Source organism: Drosophila novamexicana, unplaced genomic scaffold (assembly GCF_003285875.2).
Source record: "Drosophila novamexicana strain 15010-1031.04,08,12 unplaced genomic scaffold, DnovRS2.1 tig00004554-arrow-pilon, whole genome shotgun sequence".
Classification (NCBI taxonomy): domain Eukaryota; kingdom Metazoa; phylum Arthropoda; class Insecta; order Diptera; family Drosophilidae; genus Drosophila; species Drosophila novamexicana.
This window is the reverse complement of record NW_020825051.1, coordinates 110,315-133,237: the sequence shown is the minus strand read 5'-3', so window position 1 is coordinate 133,237 and position 22,923 is coordinate 110,315. Positions and strand designations below refer to the sequence as shown.

The 22,923-nt window shown below is 35.6% G+C and overlaps 3 protein-coding genes across 4 annotated transcripts; 2 read left to right on the top strand and 1 right to left on the bottom strand.

The window, feature by feature from the left end:
• Positions 1-11,619: 11,619 nt before the first annotated feature.
• LOC115769735 lies at positions 11,620-18,830 on the top strand. Of its 2 annotated transcripts, XM_030714670.1 has the most exons (5): positions 11,620-11,763; positions 15,261-15,672; positions 16,772-16,928; positions 17,275-17,417; positions 17,990-18,830. In XM_030714670.1, the coding sequence occupies exons 2-5, from the start codon at positions 15,289-15,291 to the stop codon at positions 18,797-18,799; spliced, it is 1,494 nt and encodes a 497-aa protein (XP_030570530.1). In that variant the 5' UTR covers positions 11,620-11,763; positions 15,261-15,288; the 3' UTR covers positions 18,800-18,830. The 2 variants fall into 2 exon arrangements, with proteins under 2 accessions (XP_030570530.1, XP_030570531.1); XM_030714671.1 differs by lacking the exons at positions 11,620-11,763; positions 15,261-15,672; positions 17,275-17,417 and having other exon boundaries at positions 16,816-16,928.
• A 1,638-nt stretch (positions 18,831-20,468) lies between these two features.
• Positions 20,469-21,531, top strand: LOC115769805 (zinc finger protein 706-like). The gene is made up of 3 exons (XM_030714773.1): positions 20,469-20,642; positions 21,041-21,209; positions 21,281-21,531. The coding sequence occupies exons 2-3, from the start codon at positions 21,066-21,068 to the stop codon at positions 21,368-21,370; spliced, it is 234 nt and encodes a 77-aa protein (XP_030570633.1). The 5' UTR covers positions 20,469-20,642; positions 21,041-21,065; the 3' UTR covers positions 21,371-21,531.
• Positions 21,532-21,566: 35 nt separating this feature from the next.
• Positions 21,567-22,818, bottom strand: LOC115769804 (uncharacterized protein C15orf41 homolog). Its single transcript, XM_030714772.1, has 3 exons — positions 22,552-22,818; positions 22,006-22,494; positions 21,567-21,946 (listed from the first exon to the last, which is right to left on the bottom strand). The coding sequence occupies exons 1-3, from the start codon at positions 22,812-22,814 to the stop codon at positions 21,766-21,768; spliced, it is 933 nt and encodes a 310-aa protein (XP_030570632.1). The 5' UTR covers positions 22,815-22,818; the 3' UTR covers positions 21,567-21,765.
• Between the last annotated feature and the right edge of the window lie 105 nt (positions 22,819-22,923).

The following is a 22,923-nucleotide window of genomic DNA, read 5'->3' as shown; positions in this document are numbered from 1 at the left end:
ATAATTATTTTCATAAATAATATTTAAACCGATATTTTAAGAACTTATGCTGAAAGTATGTACCAAAAAGAAACGCCGTCTAAAATAAAAGACCTTAGCATAAAAAGCAAACAAAAATCAGCTTTAAAGTTATAAGTATCTAACCGTAGTTGAAAAGAAAAACAATAAAAAAGGTGATCCAGGCTATCAAAAAAAAACAATGAATGAAGAATAAACCTTGCAAAAAAGACGTATTTATACATATGAAGATCTTATACAAATATGCATATGTTATTTACAACATTTCTAGTCAAATATTTTGCCTGAAAATAAATTTTGTTCAGTTACTTTATTTAATTTAAAGCCTTCAAATATGTCAAGATATTAATCTACACATTTTGAGTTTCTCGAAATTATATATTTGTGTATGTATAGAAATATAGTTATATTTGTACGCTCTGTTTCTATTTTATTTTTTTCTTAAAATAAATGTTTTGTTCTTTTCAGTGCATTAATTGCTGCCAACGCTAGTTTTTATACTCTGTACCCATCAAGAGTGGGTCAAAAAGGGATAAAGAAATCTCCTCATATAAACATATATGTTAGATCAAAAAGTTGAGATTAGTCGTTATAGCCATGTCCACCTGTCAGTCTGTATAAACTCGTTTTTCTCGAAAAGAGCTAAGGGTCAAAAATAATGAATCTTTTTTTTACCTACAAATCAATTAATATCAATTTAGAACTCTACTTTCTTGAATAGATGTGACTATAAGATTTGAAGCTTATCGCACATATTAACATTTTTTAATGCCTCCCAATATTCAAAATGAATGTCCTCTGTTATCAGGATTTGAGGATCTTTTCTCTAAGCCACGGAGTTCAGTGAAGATTAAGCGTAAACACGCAATATGTGTTTTTGTGGGAAATGTAATACATGTAAGTAAGTACAAATGTAAGAGGTGGGTACAGGGTATCTACTAGTCGACCACGCTCGACTAGAGCACTAATATTTTCTTATGTCTTTTCTATTACCTTAATGAAGGAAGCCAGCAATTAAGCAGGCGTTTCATAATATGTTAATCATCTTCAATAATTTATGAATTAGTACTTGAATAATGTCGTATATGTCTAATAATTGCACTCAACTAAACCACACAAGAAAGGAATTGGATTCAACAATATAATTAAAAACATATCAAAGCAAATAAAACAGCATGAAAGCATAAAATAAAATATATTAAATATAACAAAATAAGTTTAACAAAAATAAGTTTAAACAAATAAAAAATGTAGAAGCTATGTTAACTCAATTATAAACAACTCGCCCAGGTATTTTAGATACAATTTACCTTAAAAGCAAATAATGCCTCACAACATTTGCATATAGAAGACCAAAACTACACAACAAACGAAAAGTATTTAAAAATAAAAACAATATACTTAAATTAAAACATTTTAGCTAAACTAATTCAATCCTTAAAGCCTTGTGATAAACTTAACAAAAATTTAAAAATAAAACCTTTGCATAAATATTTATTCAAGTTAATTAATTAATTGAGCAGGTTATGAGGGCCACCGTTACCAATTATTTTAAAATGCATATTAATTATATACACGAATGCGCAAACACCGCTTTTTAGAATTTGTATATTCTTAGAATCGTAGATTTTTGAATTATATATATTTAATTTTGCAAAACTTAAGGCTATCAATGTTCTGAATTTCACTTTTATAGCATTTCCACACAATAATATATAAGATATTACACATTTTTTACGAGTAATGCAAATATAAATAAGAATCCAAGCTGTGGTACCAGAAAGGCCCACTTTTTATGTAAAATACACATTAAAATTCTGTCGAACACATTTTATGGCCTTTATCCATTAAAACGGGTATTTTGGCTGTCTGCAAACGTATGTGACAACAAAAGCTGGAGATTTAAATTGGAAATATAATATAATAACTGAAGATTATATAAGTTATGTAGATTCTTATATACACAGATGCCGAATATTTCACTTTTTCAATTTCCACTAAATTTAAAAAAAAATCTTTTTGTTTTGATTATATTTAGGCCCGAAGAAGTATCAGACTATATGCACTGTACTACATGTACTGCGTAAAGTGCGCAGCGTATAAAAAAATAAGAATGCGTATCCCCAAGGCGGAAAATAGCGAGGTAGAGCACTCTAACTTGTTTTTAAATATCGGTTCTTATACTCAGTTTGCATTGAAAAAGTGGCCTATAGATTTTTTACGTCAGTCTTGTTGCAATTTCATATTTCAAAATAAACGCAATATTTGGGTTTTTTCATATATACATATATATGTGTGTGTTTTTGCAAGCAACCCGCCAAAAACTGTGTACCCCACAGCTTTAAAATAGAGTCAACAGCCAAAAACCGCCAAGCCCACCTCCGATGTCCTTATAATCTTTTGCTTAACCTATTGCATAGCTCATACAGCCAGTGTACACATGTATCCAAAAACTTTCTGGAATGTCTTTTAAAAAAGAGTTTGTAAGTGGACGTATGAAAAGCAATAAAGTTTTTACAACCGCTGTCTACAAGTTTTTTACGATTGAGGGAAGAACTCCTTAGAAAAGATAACATTTCATTATTTATCTAGCGGTCTGGGCTGATCATCAGTCAGCCAATCAATCAGTTAAGACAATCAGATCTATATACAGAAACGCCGGGAGAAATTTTTTTAAATATTTTTAAAATATACTAACATTTATAAATTGTTTTTATTTTCCTTCAATGGATGTGGCCAGCCAAATCAAATATTTCCTTCAAAGTAGGCATGAGCATGTTTTTATACCCTGGCAGAAACATACTTATCGAGGGCATATTAAACCTGAAAATAAGGATATTTTCGGTGCGCCGGGGATTAAATACATTTGTAGAAATTTCTTTTATGGCTTTGAAGATATGTAAGAATAGCTAAGCTTGCAAATGAGTTCGATGAAAAAAATTAACAGAAAATTTGCCGTATAACAACTAAGTTTGCTATATAACATAGAAGTGCGATATTAATAAGATTGCATATATGTAGGAAGCATAGTAAAACTAATGAATGGTCAGGATATTTAGAAGATTTTTTTATAAGTACCTGCTTTTCGACCGATTGTTCCTAAGTCAACTATTATATAGCGTAGTGGTCCAATCCGACTAGTTCCCACGTATGAACTGCCCCCTATGGCAACTCGGCTGCTGAGGCTGAGCTAAAATATATAAAATCTATGGGGTTCGGAGATGCTTGATTCTATGCATATAAAAACTGTATAAATAAAGGTTCACAGATATGTGAGAATAATTGGGAGCTTCAATAGCATATTGAAAATATAACATCTAGCGATACAAAATTTAATTATTCGGCCGATTCTTCCTATAGAGCTACACAATATGCAGGCTTATTTATGCTGGCTTATATAACAAATAGCGGATTTGGTCAACACATCTCGAAAAACAAAAAAAAAGTTCTTCATTCAAAAACATACTTTTCGACCGATTTATCCTATAGCAGCTATATAATATAGTAATCCGATGTTGTTAATATTTTGACAATATATAGGGGGAATATAATATATGCCAAGTTTGACACAGTTTAGTTTTCGACCAACATTCCTGACAGCTATATGATATAGTAGTCAGTCTCAACGTTTCGTATCAGGAATATATATGCAATATGGGTCGGACCGGTCTCTTATTATGCATTAAAAACTGCATGGCAAAAAATGAATACACTCTACAAGGTTATTGAGATCATAATACAACTTTCAAGAGTGCTGTAATCGAGGATCCACCGCTTAGATACCCTATACCCAGCATCGATTATACTTTACGCTCTTTACGCAGCGGTTGTGCTTCTTAAACTTATTCACACACCAGTGGTAATTCTAGATAGTTATGATATTTGTTATTTATTAATTATATAAAAATGCTTTATTAAATTTTTTCGATTTATACTTATAAATCATTAATTGATCTTAAGAAAATGCAGTTATCGATAAAAAACAATAAAATAAAACTGTTCTGCACATGTTACATGAAAACATATATTTTATATTTTAAATACCGAAAACCGACAGACGGACTGGCGGGCGGAGTGTGACTTGCCTCTGTGAAGGCATATTGAAAATATAACCTGCCTGTTACATATATTTGCACAAAACCATTATACCCTTTTTAACCCGTTCTCAATAGGTACAGGGTATAGCAAATAAAAAAGCTGCCAATTATTTTTATAGTTTATCGATTTCAAGGACGTAGGGGAATAATTTGAATGTAAATTGTACTGCATATGCTTAGGTATATTTGAAACTAATTGTGATGAGCAATGCAGAGCTAGCTTCGCAGTCTGGCAACATCTACATTGCATTGATCGACCTTAACAATGTTCACAGGAGTATTTAAATGTTAGGTTAGGTTTCATTATTATTAGTGGTAAGACATAATTTCGAAATGAAAAGACCTCTGATTGTCAGAAGTGCTTTCTTTTCCGAATGATTAATTATGAGGACTTTATGATATAGAAATCCGAATCGATAATATTTCACTGATATCTATGCTCTGTGCTCCTAATTGCTGATTCTGCTTAAGACATCTCGAACAAAATAGAAATGTTTTTTATACAAAATAATGTTTATTTTTTGCAAGGAGCATAGTAAGCCTGGCAAATTCTATCTTCTTCTATGTTCAACCCGACATTCTTATTAGAGCTATATAATCTGGTAATCTATTTCCGAAACATGTATGTACTTATGCTGAGTTTCTCGATGATAGTTATAAAACTGAAGGACTGGGAGACTAGACAGCATAGACGAACGACCTGCTAATTCAGGTCGTGAATATATTAATTTTCTAGGATCAAGGATGTATTTGCCTTCCCATATTTAGATACAAAATTATAATACCCTCTGCAAGAGTGTTTCGGAGATACCCTGTACCAATTGTAGAGCTACTCAAATTTCTTTCTTTCATACACACATCACCCGCACCCAGATCAATACATTATTGAATTACTGCCATGCTTTTAGTCCGATCTTTCGGAGAATCTATGTAACACCAAAGCACACGCGTATGTCTTAAACAATTTTATTATTTTTTCTATAAACGGGTAGACAGGCGCACAAGGAGATGCTTTCTCCTGCCTGTAAAATTAAAAATAAATTTGTTATTCTGTAATATGCCGCATTTGATAAGTAAAGCGGAAATTTATTAGGCATTTCACAGAAAAAATTAAAAGCTTGTGCTGTTTAAGCAAAGCAGTAAGAAAGTTTTACACATAATACAACAAGAACGAAAAGCTATATAAGTTGTTTTATCACAATATTATTAATGAAAATGTTATCAACTGTATAATAATTTCAACTTTAACATTATTTGTTAAGTCATTAGACAAAAAAGCAAGAAACAGCTAAATTCTTTGTTAATTATAAATCGCTCAAAAACGAAAAGATTACACTGTCAAAACATTAAAAAAAATGGGCTCTTTTGATATAATTTAACAAACTAAAACGCAAAATCAACCAAAAATAAATTTATATAAATAAAAAAAAACGCTGAATGTTGAGGGTTTTTAAAGTAAGTTTTAAAGTCATATTTGATCATATCTCATGTTATATCCATTTGCACCTTTATTTTTTGGCTTAGAATTCGAAATTTTAGATCTCAACAACTCAAATATCAAAAATTTCAAAAATCAATACAGCAAATTCGAAGATGTTAAAATAATTATAGTGCTCGTTACATTTATATTTATCACATTGTTCAAAATCAAACCTGTTTTGGTAAACATAGTAGCGTTCTAGAAAACTAAACAATTAAAAAATACAGAAAATAAATAAATATGCGCGGTCTTTTGTTTTGAAAAAGTATGCAACTAGAATCTGAGCTTCTAAGAAGAAATTTCGTACAAATAATAAATGTGATTTCAAGCTACATTTTCGTTTGGTGGCAATACGTTATCAAATTGGTTTGAAATTTCCTTCTATCTCTGAACCTATAAAATACATACATATATATTCATGGGCAGGACGACAAGCCGCGTTGGAATTGCGATTCCCATCTGTCTGAGTGTTTTTATCCAAGCCAGTCTCAGACCAAAGACAACATATTGCTTATTGAGATATTTAAATAATTCCTTATATATTTATTATTTTATTTATTATATTTTTTTATTTCTTAAATATAATAATAATTTAATTGATAATTTAATATAAATTAATGAGTGCATCGCATCGACTTAAAAATACAGATTTTCTACCGAGCCAACCTCAGTAAACAACATGCATTCATATGTGAATACAAATTTGGGATATAACCAAATTTATTTCTTTGGCAAAAGCCAGTGCACTGAATAACGACACATTCTAATATGCTGTTATGTGTGTATATTAACACCTACACAAATATAATTTCTTGCACGGCCCTCATAGAGCCGAAGCTGAGAGTACATTATATCTTTAGCTTTTGCTTTCGTTCTCAATTCTCAAAAAATCAAGCTGCATAGTAGCATTTTGTTTTATGGCGTTACTCATCTTAGACTTTATATTGTGAAGCTCCTGAATGCCCAATTCTTAAAGACGAGATAGTGCACTCTAAGCTTGGTGTATTTAAGTCCATATTATTTCTAAAAATCTATAAACTCCTCCTGCATATGGTATAGGAGTATACATATTTAAAATTTCAAGTCTCTAGTTTTTATAGTCATTGACACTCTACATACATACACACTCTATATACATTATACGATCGAAGATGTGCCTATCTATCTGTTACATATATTTGGACATAACCATTATACTTCTTTTAAGAAATTTCAATAAATCCAGGGTATAAAGGACAGCGGGATTTTATACTTTTGTAATTGATTAAAGTTTAAATTTTTTAATAATAATATTAAAACAAAAAAGAATGAACATGTTCGACACGTCAAAGATTAAATACCCTTGATGACATTTTCCGTGTGGTTTAGCTGATATGTAGGAATAAACAAGCTCATAGCAGTTAAGTTTGGTGAAGATATCTTGGAAAACGGAATTTTTTGCCTTACAACTTATTTTTCAATAGATTCTTCCTTTAAATTTATATAATATCGTAAAACGATATTGATAAGTAGCATAATAAAGCTGAATAGTTGTTCACACAAGATTCAGGGTCTGATGTTGATAGGATTCTACATATATTCTACTGAATTTGTACTGAATATATTTAATATATCTTTAGAAACAAAAGAGTTTCTTATACAAGGACTTCATTTTTTACTAATCGTTCCTTTAACCGCCTTTAACCTAATTATGTACTGCCTGCAAATGAAGACGTTCCTATGAACGATAGCCTTAAGCCTGACTATATCAACTAGGCTGTTGATGCTGATTTAGAATATATACACTTTATCGGGTCGAGTGTGTCGAATGTGTCCTTGCTTTGCTCTACAAGATACTATATTGGAGAATTTAATTTGCATTCGAATCCCAATTTAGGTACATTCCTTCCTTAAGGTTAATGAACATTTTGAAGCCACTAAACTCTCAATTTAAGCAAACTTGTGAACATTACACATAAGGTGAATACTTTAACAAACAGTTTTAAATAAGAAGAAATAACAAATAAAAATAAACAACACCAAGAGCATACCAAATCCAATAACAGCTTTGCATTAATAACGATTTTTCCAAAAACAAAAAATAAACAAATTAAAGGTCTCGGTTGCCTTTCAGCTCTGGTATTCGAAAAGATAGCGCGAATTTTCAGGTCAATGCACACGGAAGCAGCCGGCGGCATCTTAACGGAACAACCCCTAACAAAGGAACCATATGTCAAGTGGTTGCCACTGAAGCAAGCAGCTTGCAATATCCGCGCGCCCGAAAACAGGTTCCTACATTTTTTTCGTCAAGCAGACAAGTGTTTTGACCAGCGCAACAGCCTCTCGTGCCTGGCCCAACTGCCTATCCACCGGACTCTGTTACTCGACCTGAGGGTTTGAGCCTCGCCTCGTTACGCTCGTTGAGTTCTACACCTGCAGCTGCAACGTGGCGGCAACAGCAACGGCAGCCGCATCGCAGTTGACACGAGGCTCAATGCAGGCATTGGAAATTCGTACCCACATTCGTAATACATTTTCACCCCTCCTTGCAATTAGTAACTGCCATTGGTAGACAATGTTAATAATAATAATAATGGAAGGGTATCCAAGTCAGCTGTTCTTGACTTCAAGACTGACACACTAAAACTGTAACTCTAAAACTGCTACTTCTTTAACTTTCGATTTGCTGTCGTAACGCCAGAGGTGGATGAGGCCGTAATACTTTATCCAGATTCTTAGAGGAGATCGTCAAACCATGGGACCCTATCAGTAAAATTAACAGAAGATATATTTGCAGTGTGCACGATCGGAGTTAATATTGTTGTGCACATTATATTCGGATGTGCAAAACTTTAAATATATATGCATTAAATAGCTTAGAAATTTAGTTTAATACTTTACAAATGAATAGGATCAATTGTAGTCGAATATTTCGATACTTCAAGACATCGATTTTATTTTTGATTTTTTTATACAATGCTTAAATTTAGACTAACATTACTAGAAATACGTGAGGATGCCATTTAAAGTACATTGAAAATGTGTTTAATGCCAATCGGAGGGTAATCCAGTTGCAAGAAAGTTGAATACGATACGATACTATAATTTTCAACAGTAAGAATGGACTTCGGTGTTTCCTTTCTATTTAATTTTGTTTAATAAATAATAATAAATAAAAGAATAATTGTTTTTATAACTGTCCATATAGCGCTAATCTGCATATTCAGAAAAATGTAAGCAGCTGTTTAGTGCATCTTTACATGTCGACAGCTACCCAAATTATTTTATTATTATTATTATTCCCTGAGAAATACTACACGATAACATAGAAAATAGAAGAAAGAGAGAGCAATTTACAATTTTTTACCCCCAAAAACTCAACCCCGAGCTGGCTTAAGTTCCAGCCACTAATTAGAAGTTTCCCCAAACAACTAAGATAGCATTTAATTTAAAATTTGCTTTGTTTCTTTTCTTCAACCCAGAATATAGGATAGGATTTCGTGAGGAGCTTCGGTTTTTACAACCGATTTTGATGAAATTTGTCTCTATATACATACATAATCAGCATATACATAAGACTATAGAAAGTTGCTGTCATTAGTGATTATGATGTGATTATTTGATTCTTATATGATTTTTTATAGCAAAACACGTTAATGTCATATATTGTTAACTTATCGTGACACAATCATAGCACAAGGCAGAAGGGTTTATCAAGTAAGTTTGCCTTAAATACCTTACGGGATCGGATATATCATATTTTTGCTGTTACTTATATTATCTCTTTTTTACCAATTTAAATGAGTAACTGGTTTAAAACACAGCTGAATGTGTCAGTCCAAAAACTGGCTAAACAGAAAGACTCTCATCGCCGTGAGCATAACAAAGTTTTTGTTAAATATAAATTTGCATATTATTCTTTGATGTAACGGTCTATACATATTTCGGAGTGGGTGGACTTTAATATACACAATTGACATATCTATTATAAAATAATATCTATTCAATATCTGATAACCTATTTTAAAACAATAAGTTGTATGCCCCAAACCTTTTGAAAATATACACATATTGCATTTAATATTTACATTACATATGTACAAAATAAAGGGTATTTTGTTGGCTAAACGTCTAAGCGAGCGTTTCTGTTTTTGTTTCTGTGTTGTGTTTATATGAATTCATGTATGCAGAGGTGTCTAAGTATGCATGTTATAATAAACAATAAGCAATACGTATGCACTTTCCAATGAAATCAACTAATTTTTCATTACTGCTAAACATCAGTTGATGTAATCGATGCTCTTTTCTTATACCGTGCACCCATTGAAAATTGGCAAAAAGGATCCGATAGGTCCTTCTATCGCATGCGCAGATCAAACGCGCGTGCTCTTGTTTTTTGGGTAGCAAAATATCTCCTAGTCGGCCACTCCCGATTAGTGCGGACAGTATACTCCCTAATAATAATTAAATTTTAATCAACAGTGTACTATTTTGTCATATTTTTAAAACGAACAGTATGAGAAAAGCTTTGTTTGAAACCGCAATCGAAACTAAGCATAAAATTGCCATTATTTAGAATTCGTCTTAAGATATATTTTTTTGCGTACTTAGACTTGGATCCATATTGATAGAAATTTACCATAATTTACATTCAGGTCTGCTTTTTTACTGCTGCTTAGCAATGATGTCCATGATGTTCAACGAAAACACATTTCGAGAGTAGGCTTTTCTGTCAGGATATTTTTAACTTAGCCAAAAAGCCGTTATCAACCAAATCGCACATTTTGTTTTGAAAGAAAAAGGTAATAAAATGCTATTTATACTTTAGCGAAAGCGCATCAACATGACATTATTATTAGTTTAATACATAGTCTAATTTACGCAAGGGTATTAAGTTTTCGGCAATATGAAGATAAATGTTACAGTGTAAAAGAAAATCGAGCTTAAAGCCAAATGCTACCCACTAACAATAAAATATAGAATACACATAAAACCCCAGTCGTAGAATTAGGTCCTGCCAGCAAGGTACACACATTTTATGTACGGCTAGTTATTGTTGTTCTTACTGTGGCATTTTATCAACAATCTGGTTTTACCAAATAACGCCCGAGCATTGGTAATGGTGAAAAAAGAATAAAAGAAATACTAACAACATCGAAGGGAGTGGAGGGTTGTAGTTGTAGTAGTCGCCGTGGCACGCTATAAAAAAGAACTATAATGTGGATTGAAGGAGTGGTCGCATGTGGATCGCCTGTCTATAGGGCAAGTGGGAAATTGGTAATACGACAAAACGCGACTTCGCTTGCTTGGTGGTTGGTGCTGGTTGGCCAAAAAACGACAACGGACCAGTTGTTAGCTGCTACTGCCAGCAACAACAGTCGCTGATGACGGCAGCAACCAGAACCTAACTACCCCTAGACCCTCTCTCTGCCGTGCCATGTACGTGTGTGTGTGTATCTGTGTGTGCGTGCATGTTCGTGGCAGGTGTGCGTGTGCGTTTGTAGCTGCCCGGTTTTGCTTTAAAGTTTTGTGTGGTAGCAAATAAAATTTTAGTTAGTCACATGCCGTCGTCAAGGATACGTCATCGTTCAGTTTTGTTTGTTGTGCATTGAACGCGACCTGCGAGTTGTCACTGGCAACGACAACAGCAACGGCTACAGCAACGGCTACGGCAACCAGCTACAGGACTGTAGAACTAATGACTAGCTCTTGCACTCCCTCTACACCTATGTGTGCGTTTGAATGTGTGTGAAGCGCCTGCTAGTCCTAGGCATTATTTGAATATATACGAGCTGCACATATGCTGGGGCTATTCTTCCGTGACTGCAGCCAGACAAGGACGGCAGCTTAGCACCTAGCACCTGTCTAGATCTAGAAGAAATATTAGCAATTTCCGGCAGCGCTGCCTGGCGTCGACGCTGCTGACGCTGACGTTAAGAAACACGTTACGTAGCTGCAAATTCAAATTTGAACTTCAGTCAAGTGTCAAAGCTCAAAGGATTAACATGTCCTGTGCCTCTAGCTCACCAGCTGGTCACCAGCTAAGCTAGCAAGTGTGAATCCCCATCCATAAAACCGAAAAACAAACTAAAACAAAAAGTTATTTCATATTATTCAAACAATTATTAAAATTAACCCAAGCAAAGAAAACCCGAATAAAGCAACAATAGAAGCAAAACCTACCTAATGGTAAGTCTACTCTTGATCAACTCGCCAGAGAATGTTGTGTTCTTCTACGGAAAGCAGAGCTTCTGCCATTTCATCTTGGCACTGGGAGAATTCACAGTCGATTATATAATATTCTGTGGTTCTGCGGGTGCCAAAATGTAATGTGTGGACCAAAACAGCCTGAAATAAAATATTTAATGAAAATCTTAACAATTGTGTTAAATATTTTACATCAATTAAGAGTGCCCAATTTGATTCTTAATGGGTGCGGCCGAAAAAAAAACTAAACAACCATTTCCACAAGATGTGTGCTCATCTTCAAAAAACAAGAAATGCCCAAGTCGGAAGTGAAATATCCTTTACCCGGCTCCAAACTACAACGTCTGTCCTTCTTCCCGGTTTACACAACGACTTTCGCAGACCCACTGAGTTCCCAATGGCTCTTATAAGATACCATGTACTCTGCTTTAAATATAAGGCGTGCTTATAACTAACTAATTTAATGAAGATATCATAATAACCAAAAAACTAGAGTAAACACGCAACTTACGACCGTAATACGTCAAGAAAGCAGGACAATGAATGCAGTAATGAATTGTGTAACCATAGAGCTATGGCAATAGTGGCTTTCCGCTATTATAGGTGTCATGTTCGAACAAAAATTGCAGTCAATTTGATTATAGTCTTACAGGGTTTTAATTTTTAAGTTTAACGAATTTGAGTATATTCACTTAATAACTTTTTAGATACATTTTCGGCTAATCTCTATAAATATAAGTTTTTTGTCCTGACCGATTGACTGATTTGTAATCAACCCGCTGAAAAGCTGAAAGTTGTGCTATAGAGGCATTATGTAATGAGAGTGCACGTCACGACGAGGTTCTGGAAAATCCCACTGGCAAGTGTAGAAACTTTTTTGATTACTATCCTAACCTCAAACTCATTTTTAATGAACTTTGTTCAAATTTATTTTGAAGATATTTCATACTTTTCGGAAAACTCATCCTTCTTCAAAATGTATTTAATAATTTCCAACCCTGATTGATTTTTGGGTAAATTTTGAATGTAAATTTGGTTCGATCAGCTGCAAACTAAGAATTTACTGATCAGCGATTTGGCGAAAAACGGTTTTATGCGCTATGAATATTTATCAGGAGATATTTCCCGGCTCTATCCCATTAAAGTTTTTTTCAAACAAGTTTTTTCGACATCAATTTTGTATCGTACTTACATAAAATTAAAATATAAAATCTTTTAAAATATACTTTTGTTTAAACGAGTTCGAAGCAAAAAACTCTAACCGGGGAAGACCGCAGAATACCAGCTAGTTAATTATAAGTTAAAATCAAATCTTGCTGTTTTTCTGTGCGCTATAGATAGAACATTAGGGCCCTGAACTAAAGTATTAGTGTCTGAGTTTCTTTCAGCCACTATACAATGCATTTATTAATCATAGGCAATCATCCCGCACAAGGGTTTATACTTACTAGAATTAGTTGCACTTAAAACGTCAGGGCCACGCGTTGAGATAATTGTTCTGCAAAGTTGTCCGAGGACCTGCCATTTTAACTTATCATGATTGAAAACTTCATATTTTTTATATGAATGTTTGCATGTGTAGCTCAAAGACTGAATTGACATGAACGGATGCCTGGTGGGGAGCAAGGGGTGCGATGGCATGGGCGTGTCCCTGCATATGAAATGCAGCGCCTCATTCCACCTGGAAGCCATTTAGGGAAATACTTCACGACCGATCGACGGGCGTAGATTGTTTTGATGTCGTCGGTCAAGTGCAAGTGGAACATATGTATTTTTATACCCTGAACCCATTGAAAAGGGGTAAAAAGGATATAATGTTTTTGTGCAAATGTATGTAACAGGCAGAAGGAAGCATCTCCGACCCCTTAAAGTTTATATGTTCTTGATCAGCATCAATAGCCGAGTCGATTTAGCCATATCCGTCTGTCCGTCCGCCCGTCGTATGTATGAACGCAAGGATATCAGAACCTACAACAGCTAGAGACTTGAATTTTAGCTGTAGGTCCTCCTAGTACCTGCGCAGATCGAATTTGTTTCCTATAATCGATAACTTACTCGGTTTCCAAGCGATCGATAAAAATCGATCGTTGCGCGGTTCAGGATATCTCCCAGTCGAACCTCTTACTTGTTGATAAAAACAAGAAAGTATGACTATCTTCGGCACGCCTTACATTAAATGCCCTTTCAGATATACGGCTAATAATTTGCAGATACGCGAGGAAAATTCTAGAGCTCATAATAACTAAGTTTCGTAAAGATATCTTGAAACCCAATTTCATAAATTATCTTGAAAAACAATAAAGTTTTTCATATAATGACTTAATTTTTAACCGATCTAGCTAGTAAGATTTCGTTGATATGGGAGCATATTTGTATATGTTTGTATTGACAAATCATGTTCGACAGATCATTCCTATTACAGCTATTTGATAGCCTATTCAGACTTGGATACTGCCTGCTACATCATAGAACTTGCATAGGTCTAACGCCTATCTTGCATAGAAAGAGACAAATGAACAAGCAAATATGTCTATAATGTTTATACAATTCAATAATATATGTACATAGATAATGATGTGTCCCTGTATGCTTGACAATAAATCAAATAAAAGTGTATAGAAAAGGGTTTCTCGTTATCTTGCAAAGCTCACTCGAAAAAAGCATACTGACAGAAGGCATGTGTAGAACAAACATGGCTTACTCGAAAAGGAGAAATGTTAACTGGTCATATATGTTTATAATAATGTTCAGTAGAACATAATATTAGTGGATGAACATTACATCATTTCATTTTAACATTCTACCAGATAGTAAAAAACAGTAAACAGTAAATTTCTTATAATATGCAGCATGCAGGAAAGAAATCATCTCTGATCCCAAATAGTTCATACGTAAATTATTAATCAGGACGACGATCTGAGTTAATATATCCATATCCGTCTGACGTCTATCTGTTACAATTTAAAAGTGTCAGCTTAATGAAACCGGGCACAGATTTGCATTGAAATTGTGAAAATGACTAGAAAAAAAAATGTTTCTATGCAAACAGACACCTAATCTAAAAAATGGAATTTATGTACAGACAGAAAGAAATTATGCGCCGCAGCAGAAGCACGGAAAAGTCTAGCATGAAAATGATGGCCATAAAGCTGCTGAATAGTTTTCCAGGAATTGACGTAGGGCAATTGGCTGGGCAGGTGGATTTTGTTGTGGTGTTTATTGAACCACCGCCCATAAGTTGGTAGGCAATGGCAATGCCATGCAATGTGAAACTCATGCATAATTTGTTTAATCGCTACCAACAAATCTTAATGGATTGTTAGTCGTGGGCTTCCATAGAACCAACCACCACAAACACAAGTTTTGCGTGCTTAAAAAAATCAAGCCCAATATACATGCATATGAACAGAAATACACATTTACACATATATAAACACCTATAATTACAATTAGCTTTTACCTGCTTTTTTCCATTCCAGTACCAATTAGTGGGCCGATTTGACCAAAATGGCGGTACAACAACAACAGCAACAACAACAGCAGCAACAGCAACAACAAAATTCAACATTCATCGATAATAATCCTGAGTCTTGTACGCCGCTTTTGAATTTTCCTGATAGCCCAATACTGCCACCCAAAAATCGTCATCGTCATCATCAAAATCAAGACAACACCCACCTCAAGAAGCCAAGTGCTAATCTTTTGATAGATGCCAAGGTGACAGCACCCAACGCATTCATCGATGCCCCACCGCCCACACAACGGGGCCAAAATAAACACGGCAACATGGCAAACGGAAATGGAAATGGAATTGGAAATGGCCAGCACATGGTCACCAGTAGACGTCATCGCCATCGTTTCGTATCCCTATGCGGCGCTAATAGCACCGTGGTAAGTACGTAAATAAGAGGTCCTGAGCTTGCCGTCAAGTCAAACAAAACTCCTTTTTGGGTGGCTAGCTGAATCGAGTACAGTTCTGTTCTGTTTTGGAACGAAGCATTTTTGGTTTTGGTTACTTTTCTACTCATCCGAATGAATACTATTCCGTGAGGTGAACGGAAAAGAAGCGCGTGGACATTTGTGCCGTGTCAATGTTTACAGAGTGACACTGGTATTTGGAGATTGTTCATTTGAATCACAAGAAGAGCCGTAAAAAAAAAAGACTGACAGTTGAATTTTAACTCTCAATTGAGTTTTTGACTTATAATTACCAGCTTATTAATTTAAGCCAGTAAGATTACCCAATTTAAAGCATTTAATAACCTTAGACTGGAATTTCGTATATAATACAATGTATATATATAATGTGTATGTATATACAATAACCAGAGCAATTTCTTTGAGTAACTATCAAAAGGAGTTTTAGTTATTTGTTTTAGGAAGTCTAGTGAAAAGTGCAGGTCTTAAACTAAGTTAAGCATGATAACCAATGAGAGTGGTCTATTAGAGAGTGCTCAACTAGGAGATATCCTGTAATCAGCACAGGAATCACACCTAAGCTCGCACGCAACGCTTGTTTGCAGTCTAATCTTTGTGAGAATTTAATAACTATGCATAAGCCACAGAGCTTTTATAGTAGCTGATATAATCTATGGGACCCCTGAGATCAATTCTAACGGCTATATGCACTCGTCTATGATACTGAGTAAACACTGTCGAGTCAGATATGCCTCATTCTAGGCCTTTCTACAAGTAACATAGTACACTATTTCGAAGATAGCGTATATATTGTTGGATCGTCTGTACTTAAACTGTTCAAATTGGTTTCACTACCTTTTTGAAAAGATACAGGAGAGCTAACTATTAGTATTGATTTGTAAATGCAACGAGCATCAACGCTAGCCCGATTCTGAGATCCCTTTATATAATCTGCATGGGTCAATCTCGGATAGAATACGCTTTTTCAGAAGATAGGAAACCATTTTTTTTGTTTCTGTCTCAAAATGGTGTTTAACTAATAAACCAATGCATTATCTATCTGCGGAAACAGGAACAGTGTGATAAGGAGTTACCCATTTGGCTGAACCATAATGAACTACGTTATGTATCGGGTGTAACCAACAAGACCACTTGTAATGATATAATAAAAGCGCTGATAGATGACGAGCAGTGCAACAACAATAACAACAACATCAACATTAAGCCGGGTAAGTTAATATTTGTATTAACCAACCTAGAGCCCAATTATGTAACGTTCAGAAGGCAGCATAACAGCCAATACGATCGGGTCCCCTGTTTCTCCGTCCGTCCGTCTGTCCGTCCGTCCGCGGGACTATTTCTAGGCACATTTCAAGTTTTGTGCATTTGTGTGCTGTTTTTGTGTATGTATAGAAGTAAGTACGTGTATGTGTTGGTAAGCCAGTTAAGAGCTCGGTACAGGGCATCTCCTAGTCGGGCACTTCCGACCAGAGTCCTTATTAGTGTGTGTTTTAACAAATATTTATTGTGCCTTTTTTATTTTCGTTACGTTTGCGCTGTCCCCCAAAAAACAAGATGGCGACCATGGCTCAGGAGCAGCATTGCGTGACTACAACGATTTCGTTATAACGGAACGTTGGCGTGGTATCGAGCGCAGCTACGATGGCAACATGGCCATTTTACCTGTTTGGCGCGCTTGGAGCCGTGTGCACAATGAGGTAATATGCGATAAACCCACACTTCACCCTAGCCCCCCCTGCGCACAAGCATCATATCCTGGCCACATGCCGTGCAAAAACTAGGCCCAAATGCAGGAACAAAAGTCGACAGTGATTGCATAATAAGCGTTTTTTGTTTTGCTTCGTGTCTGCCCGCCCGTCTGGCGCTGCACGCGACTGGAAATGCGAATTAGGTGCTTAGAAGCGAACCCCTCCCGACCACTGGTCACTTCACTGTATGGGCCTATACTCCATGTACTATACTATATAGTACATAGTATGTGTTCGCATATAAATATATGTACATAAATATCAGCTAAATGGTATTTCACTTGATTATGCATCGTTAGTGAAAACAAAACTTACCTATCGATTTTAATATTAAAGGTAATGTTTTTTTTTTTTGTATTTTGGCTGGGGGGGTAATTTAGTTGATTGTGCCCTCTCTCTATTCAAAGTAATTATTAATTTTGTGGAGCTTTTTTGGGTTAATAGCATTGTAATTATTATAGAGCGCTTAAAATATATTTTCGACTTATATTTACATTTACATTTACCATGTCTCTTTATAGTTGTGTCTGTCGCTCAAGCAACGTCAACAGCTCAAGGAATCGTTGGCACCTCAGTATGGGGAATTAACTCCACCCGCCTCTAACGGATTTTCAATGCTCAAGTGGCTGAAAAGACTTTTGCACTTTGGCAGCAAAAATAAGCACAAAACCTATGCCAAAAAACCATCAGCCAAAGTGGCCAACCAAATCAGGGAAAACTGGTTGCCACCAAAAAGAAAAAATGAAGTGCTCGACGAAGTGCTTCTGGTCATACTTCCCGATCAGCATTACGAGAACTTCAACCGCAATGTCAAGGCCCAGTTAAACAGCTGCGAGTTGAAGACAAAACATCGAAAACACAACCGCGATAAAATAACCACCTCCGACAAATTTGTCAGCAATCATTGCATTAGACGGCGCCGCAGGGATGCGCCGTTGCGCAATAGCTTGCGCAACAAACTGGCTGCGCTGCACGCAGAGATGAATGTGAGATACGAGAGAGAATACAATCTTACGCGCCAGCTAACCCACAAGTGCAGGCAGTTTAAACTGCAAAACGAGCGGTATAGATGTAGGGAAATGGACCTTTCAGTGGGTCAGCTGCAGCAAAATATTGAAGCCTATGCGGAGGATATTATTAAAACGGAACACGAGCTTCTCGAGCTAAAAAACGAGATAAAACAGGACATTTCGCTGATAAACAACCTTAAGCGAATGACGTTGGGAGAGGATAAGGAGACAGCTCAAGTTGCTCAAGTTGTTCCACATGAAATGCAGTTCGTTGACAATATTTACGAGTTTTGCGACAATAATGCAAGCATGTTAGTCTAACTTTTTATACCTTGTTAAGTTTTTACCAATATAGCTTTTTTTAGAAGCATACATACATTTAAGTATGACTAAATGACATTACCCGGCTTTGCCCGAGTTAAATAAATATATTAAAAATACAAGAGAAACCTGAAATTATTTAATCCCCGCCAACTTCAGTTTAAAAAAAGTTGACATGCGTCTTTCTTTTAATTTTCTCTGCATAATCTTCTCCCAGATGACATAGTTCATAGTCTTTCGCACCGCCAGTCACGTTGCTTTTCACAGTCAAGCGCGATTGATCGCAACATTATTTCTGTGACTGATCAGGCGCACTGTCTCTGAATTCTCGAGCCAATCCGAATAAGCCTTCTAAATGGATAGACAAGAGGGTAAAATTATTTTGCAAATATATGTGTAAGGCAGATGGAATAAAGCCATAACGTAAGTATTTGATAATGGTGAGCATTTTGAGTGCGGAGTTTGATGAAAATATCTTAAAGAAAGGAAAATTGTTCTATATAAAAACTGAGTCTTGGACCGATTCGTCAGACATATATATACATATATATAATGGAGTACTGCGGTATTGATAAGCATGTTAGTTTTATTATTCAATGCCGGGTTTGGTCAAGATATCTCAATGAACCCAAAAACGATATAAGCCAAAACAAAATTTTCGACTGATAGTTCGTATAACAGCTATCTGATATAGTGGTCCAATAAAATGCCTATAATGTTTTTGTGAAATTGTATGTAACTGGCAGCATTCGTTTTTGTTCTGCTAATGAAAATGAGCTGCATTTGGTGTTGGTAGAAAAGGGGTTTGGGTTTCTCCTAGTCAGGAACTTCCGACTAGAGCCTCTTACTTGTTTTAGTTACCATTATTGGTTAGTGTTTATGTGTAGCTTAGTATTCCATGATTAATGAACAGCCAAATTTAATCAACTAAATACGTACTTTTACGAAACATAACTTGATGTACCCGATCTTACTTTTATAATTACACCATTTAAGTTATAAATAATACAAACGTGCCTAACAGGTCATTCTGTGGCTCAAGTAGATCAGCTTGGTTTCAAATCGGTCCAGCGTATGTTTATGGTAAAAGAAGGTTCAGTGTATCTCCTAGTCGGTCACTCCCGGTTAGAGCAGCCATACTTGTATATTTTACCAACACCTACACACCAAGTTAACAGTATCTAGCTCTGAGTTGTCTAACTCTTAAATAATATGGGATTTTTATCGATTTGATGTATGCGAGGCAAGTCATTCGAAATAAACTCGAACTGCCGGGGCCATATGAGGACCTACATTCAAAATTTGAAGGCTCTAGCTGTAATAGGTTCGACGCATCCCAACAAAATGCAGGGTATAAATATGCGATATTCTGCGCGTGTACTCACGGAGCCGGAATACCCCAATTATTAACTATAACATTTGTTTGAATTTGTATAGTTTGTATGAAATAAGTGTGTGTATATATATGTACATATGATGGCATATGTACAGGCTATTAAATATGCTTCTCATATTTAAAAGAAACATTCAGTGCTGTTTAATAATAAGATTGGCGTTCGTCTGTGGAATACCGATATGTTATCATAAGTCCGATAACTTGTGGTGGAAGGCCAATTAATCACTGCGTTAAACCGATAAATCGCTACACAACACTTAACACAACAAAAGCAGGGGTCACAATTCGTAATACCATAAAAAAAACAAACTACGCTACGGAAATTAAACTCTAAACAAGTGTCAATAATTTCGGGTATCAAAAAAGCCTAGTTTGTAAATTTCACAAATTTATAAGTTTGCCATCAATTGCATTTGGCGCAGAACGCACTACCAAATTTATAATTAGGTGAGCAAGTAGAACGTGGTCGCTGATTTTGCAGAAACGTGTTAATAAATTTGGTTGGGGGTGGTGGTCAAGACGTGTTCGCGGCAGTATCTTTCTGATAACGTCTTGCAGTTGATTTTTATGAATCGTAAATAATCATCAAAAAGCAACAACACTTTTTGCCACAACTTCTCTATTCCCTCATCGAAGCGAAAGAGAAAGTACAGGCTGTATCGCTATTGCTGCTGCAATTGCCAAATGCCAACTGTGTGCGTTTGTTCCTGCTGTGCAGTACACACAGTTGACACGAACCAGCATCGTTAATTAACAAAAATAAAAACCAAAAAAAACTTGAATTACTGTTGATGTTTAACCAATAATTGCAGCACTTGAGTTTATAAAAACCGTTGTCGTTGTAGGGTTAAATAAAGCAACAGCTTTGAAATGGCACGCGGTCATCAGAAAATACAATCGCAAGCCAAAGCCGCTGAGAAGCAAGCAAAGATGAAGAAACAGCAGGGTCATAGCGCCAACGATCAAAAGAAGGCGGCCCAAAAAGCACTGGTTCATGTTTGCGTGCTGTGCAAAGTAAGAAGCGTACAAAGTATACTAAATATATTGAAAATTGAGTTAATTAACACAACAAATCTTTTACACAGTCACAAATGCCGGATCCCAAGACTTACAAGCAGCATTTTGAGAACAAGCATCCCAAAAACGACATGCCCGAGGAGCTAAAAGACTTGTAAGGTACGGGTGCGGGTCAATGATAAGAATAAAAGCTATGAAATGTCATCAACTAAACGACGAGTTGCCTACCAGTACGAAAAAATTGCAACAATACAAATTCAAACAATCAATATTTTGAAATAAAATGCAAGCTCGGGCGCCAGCCAATCTTTAAAAACTATATACATTTGATTTGCTTTAAAATAAATATTTTACTTTGTCAAAATAATTATTAGAAAACTGCACTTGGGTTCTAGGGCAATTATTATACTTCATAGTTTTATACATATATGCAAAAAGAAAATGTGTTTTTGTACTTTGTAAAAATCAAAAAGAATTTATGTAAATGCAAATTTATAAATACAAAAATAAATACTGTTAAATAACAGTATGTCAAGGGGCTAAGTGGAATATTTTAAAGGCTAACAGAAATGTCTGTGTTGCTCGCAGCGGACGTTAACTCTGGCAACTGCATAAAAACTAAATCTTCCCGCGCAGGAAAATCTGCCAGCACTGTTATACCAATATTATTATCCGGCAGCTGCGGGGTTTCCTCGTGATAGCCAAACCAATAGATAATGATGCCAGGTCCAAAGCTGAACAGAAATAAATTAATGTATTAAATGTGATTAAGCGGGCAATACCAAGGACTGACCGGTTGCAGTAGCTCAGCAGTTGCTGCTGTATGTTCCATTTGTGGCTCTTGGGATCACCGAAATTTGCCTTGCTCTCTATCCAATTTACTACAAGCCCCTTGTAGATAAATGGTAATATCAACTTGATATCGGGCGTCTTGTCATATCCCATACGTCGCAAATCTTGCTCATCATAGAAATGTATGCCCGCTTCTTTGGCCAGTCGTTTCAGCTTCAGTTCGTACTCTTCGCCAATTATCCGTCGTCGTAGATCCGTGATAGGCCCCTCCTGATTGTCGCTGTATATACACTGTTGTACGTTGGCGGCCAGGCGTGAATCACTAATTAAATGAGGGTGCTTTAGCAACCGGGAAATTAGAGGTCTTTGCTTCAGTTCGTATTTCTCTTGCAGAAGCAGGCGACATAGCGCAATGGGACTCATGTTCTCAGCACATGCAATGCGAAGCACAAGAGTATTATCATTGTACAAGTGGCACTGATCTTCATAGCTAAACGTGATGAATTATATAGATAGACTTCAAAGCAATATACTTATTTTTACTCACGTTTTTAACAGCTTTTTGGAGCGGGTTTCATGCCGCCAATGCTGACCCCGCGCAATGTTAAATAACTCTGTTTGCAGTATGCAGATCAGGGCTAGTGGCTCAACGTCAGTGAAAACTCGATTTACCATTTCCAACTCGCAGTCCATCGGCAAGCCGCCGCTAAATTCATTGATAAATTGACAAATGCGTGCGTATTCTGCGCTGCTCAGCAGCTTTTTTTTTATTGCAGCACTGCCGGCTGCAGCTGCGCTGTTTGCCATCATTTGAAATTTTAAATATTTGTCTATTATTTTTATCAGCTGATAGCACAGGACTGTTCTTCATTAGAAATAAACAAAAAACAGTTGCTCATTAAATTGAGCTGGTTCTATT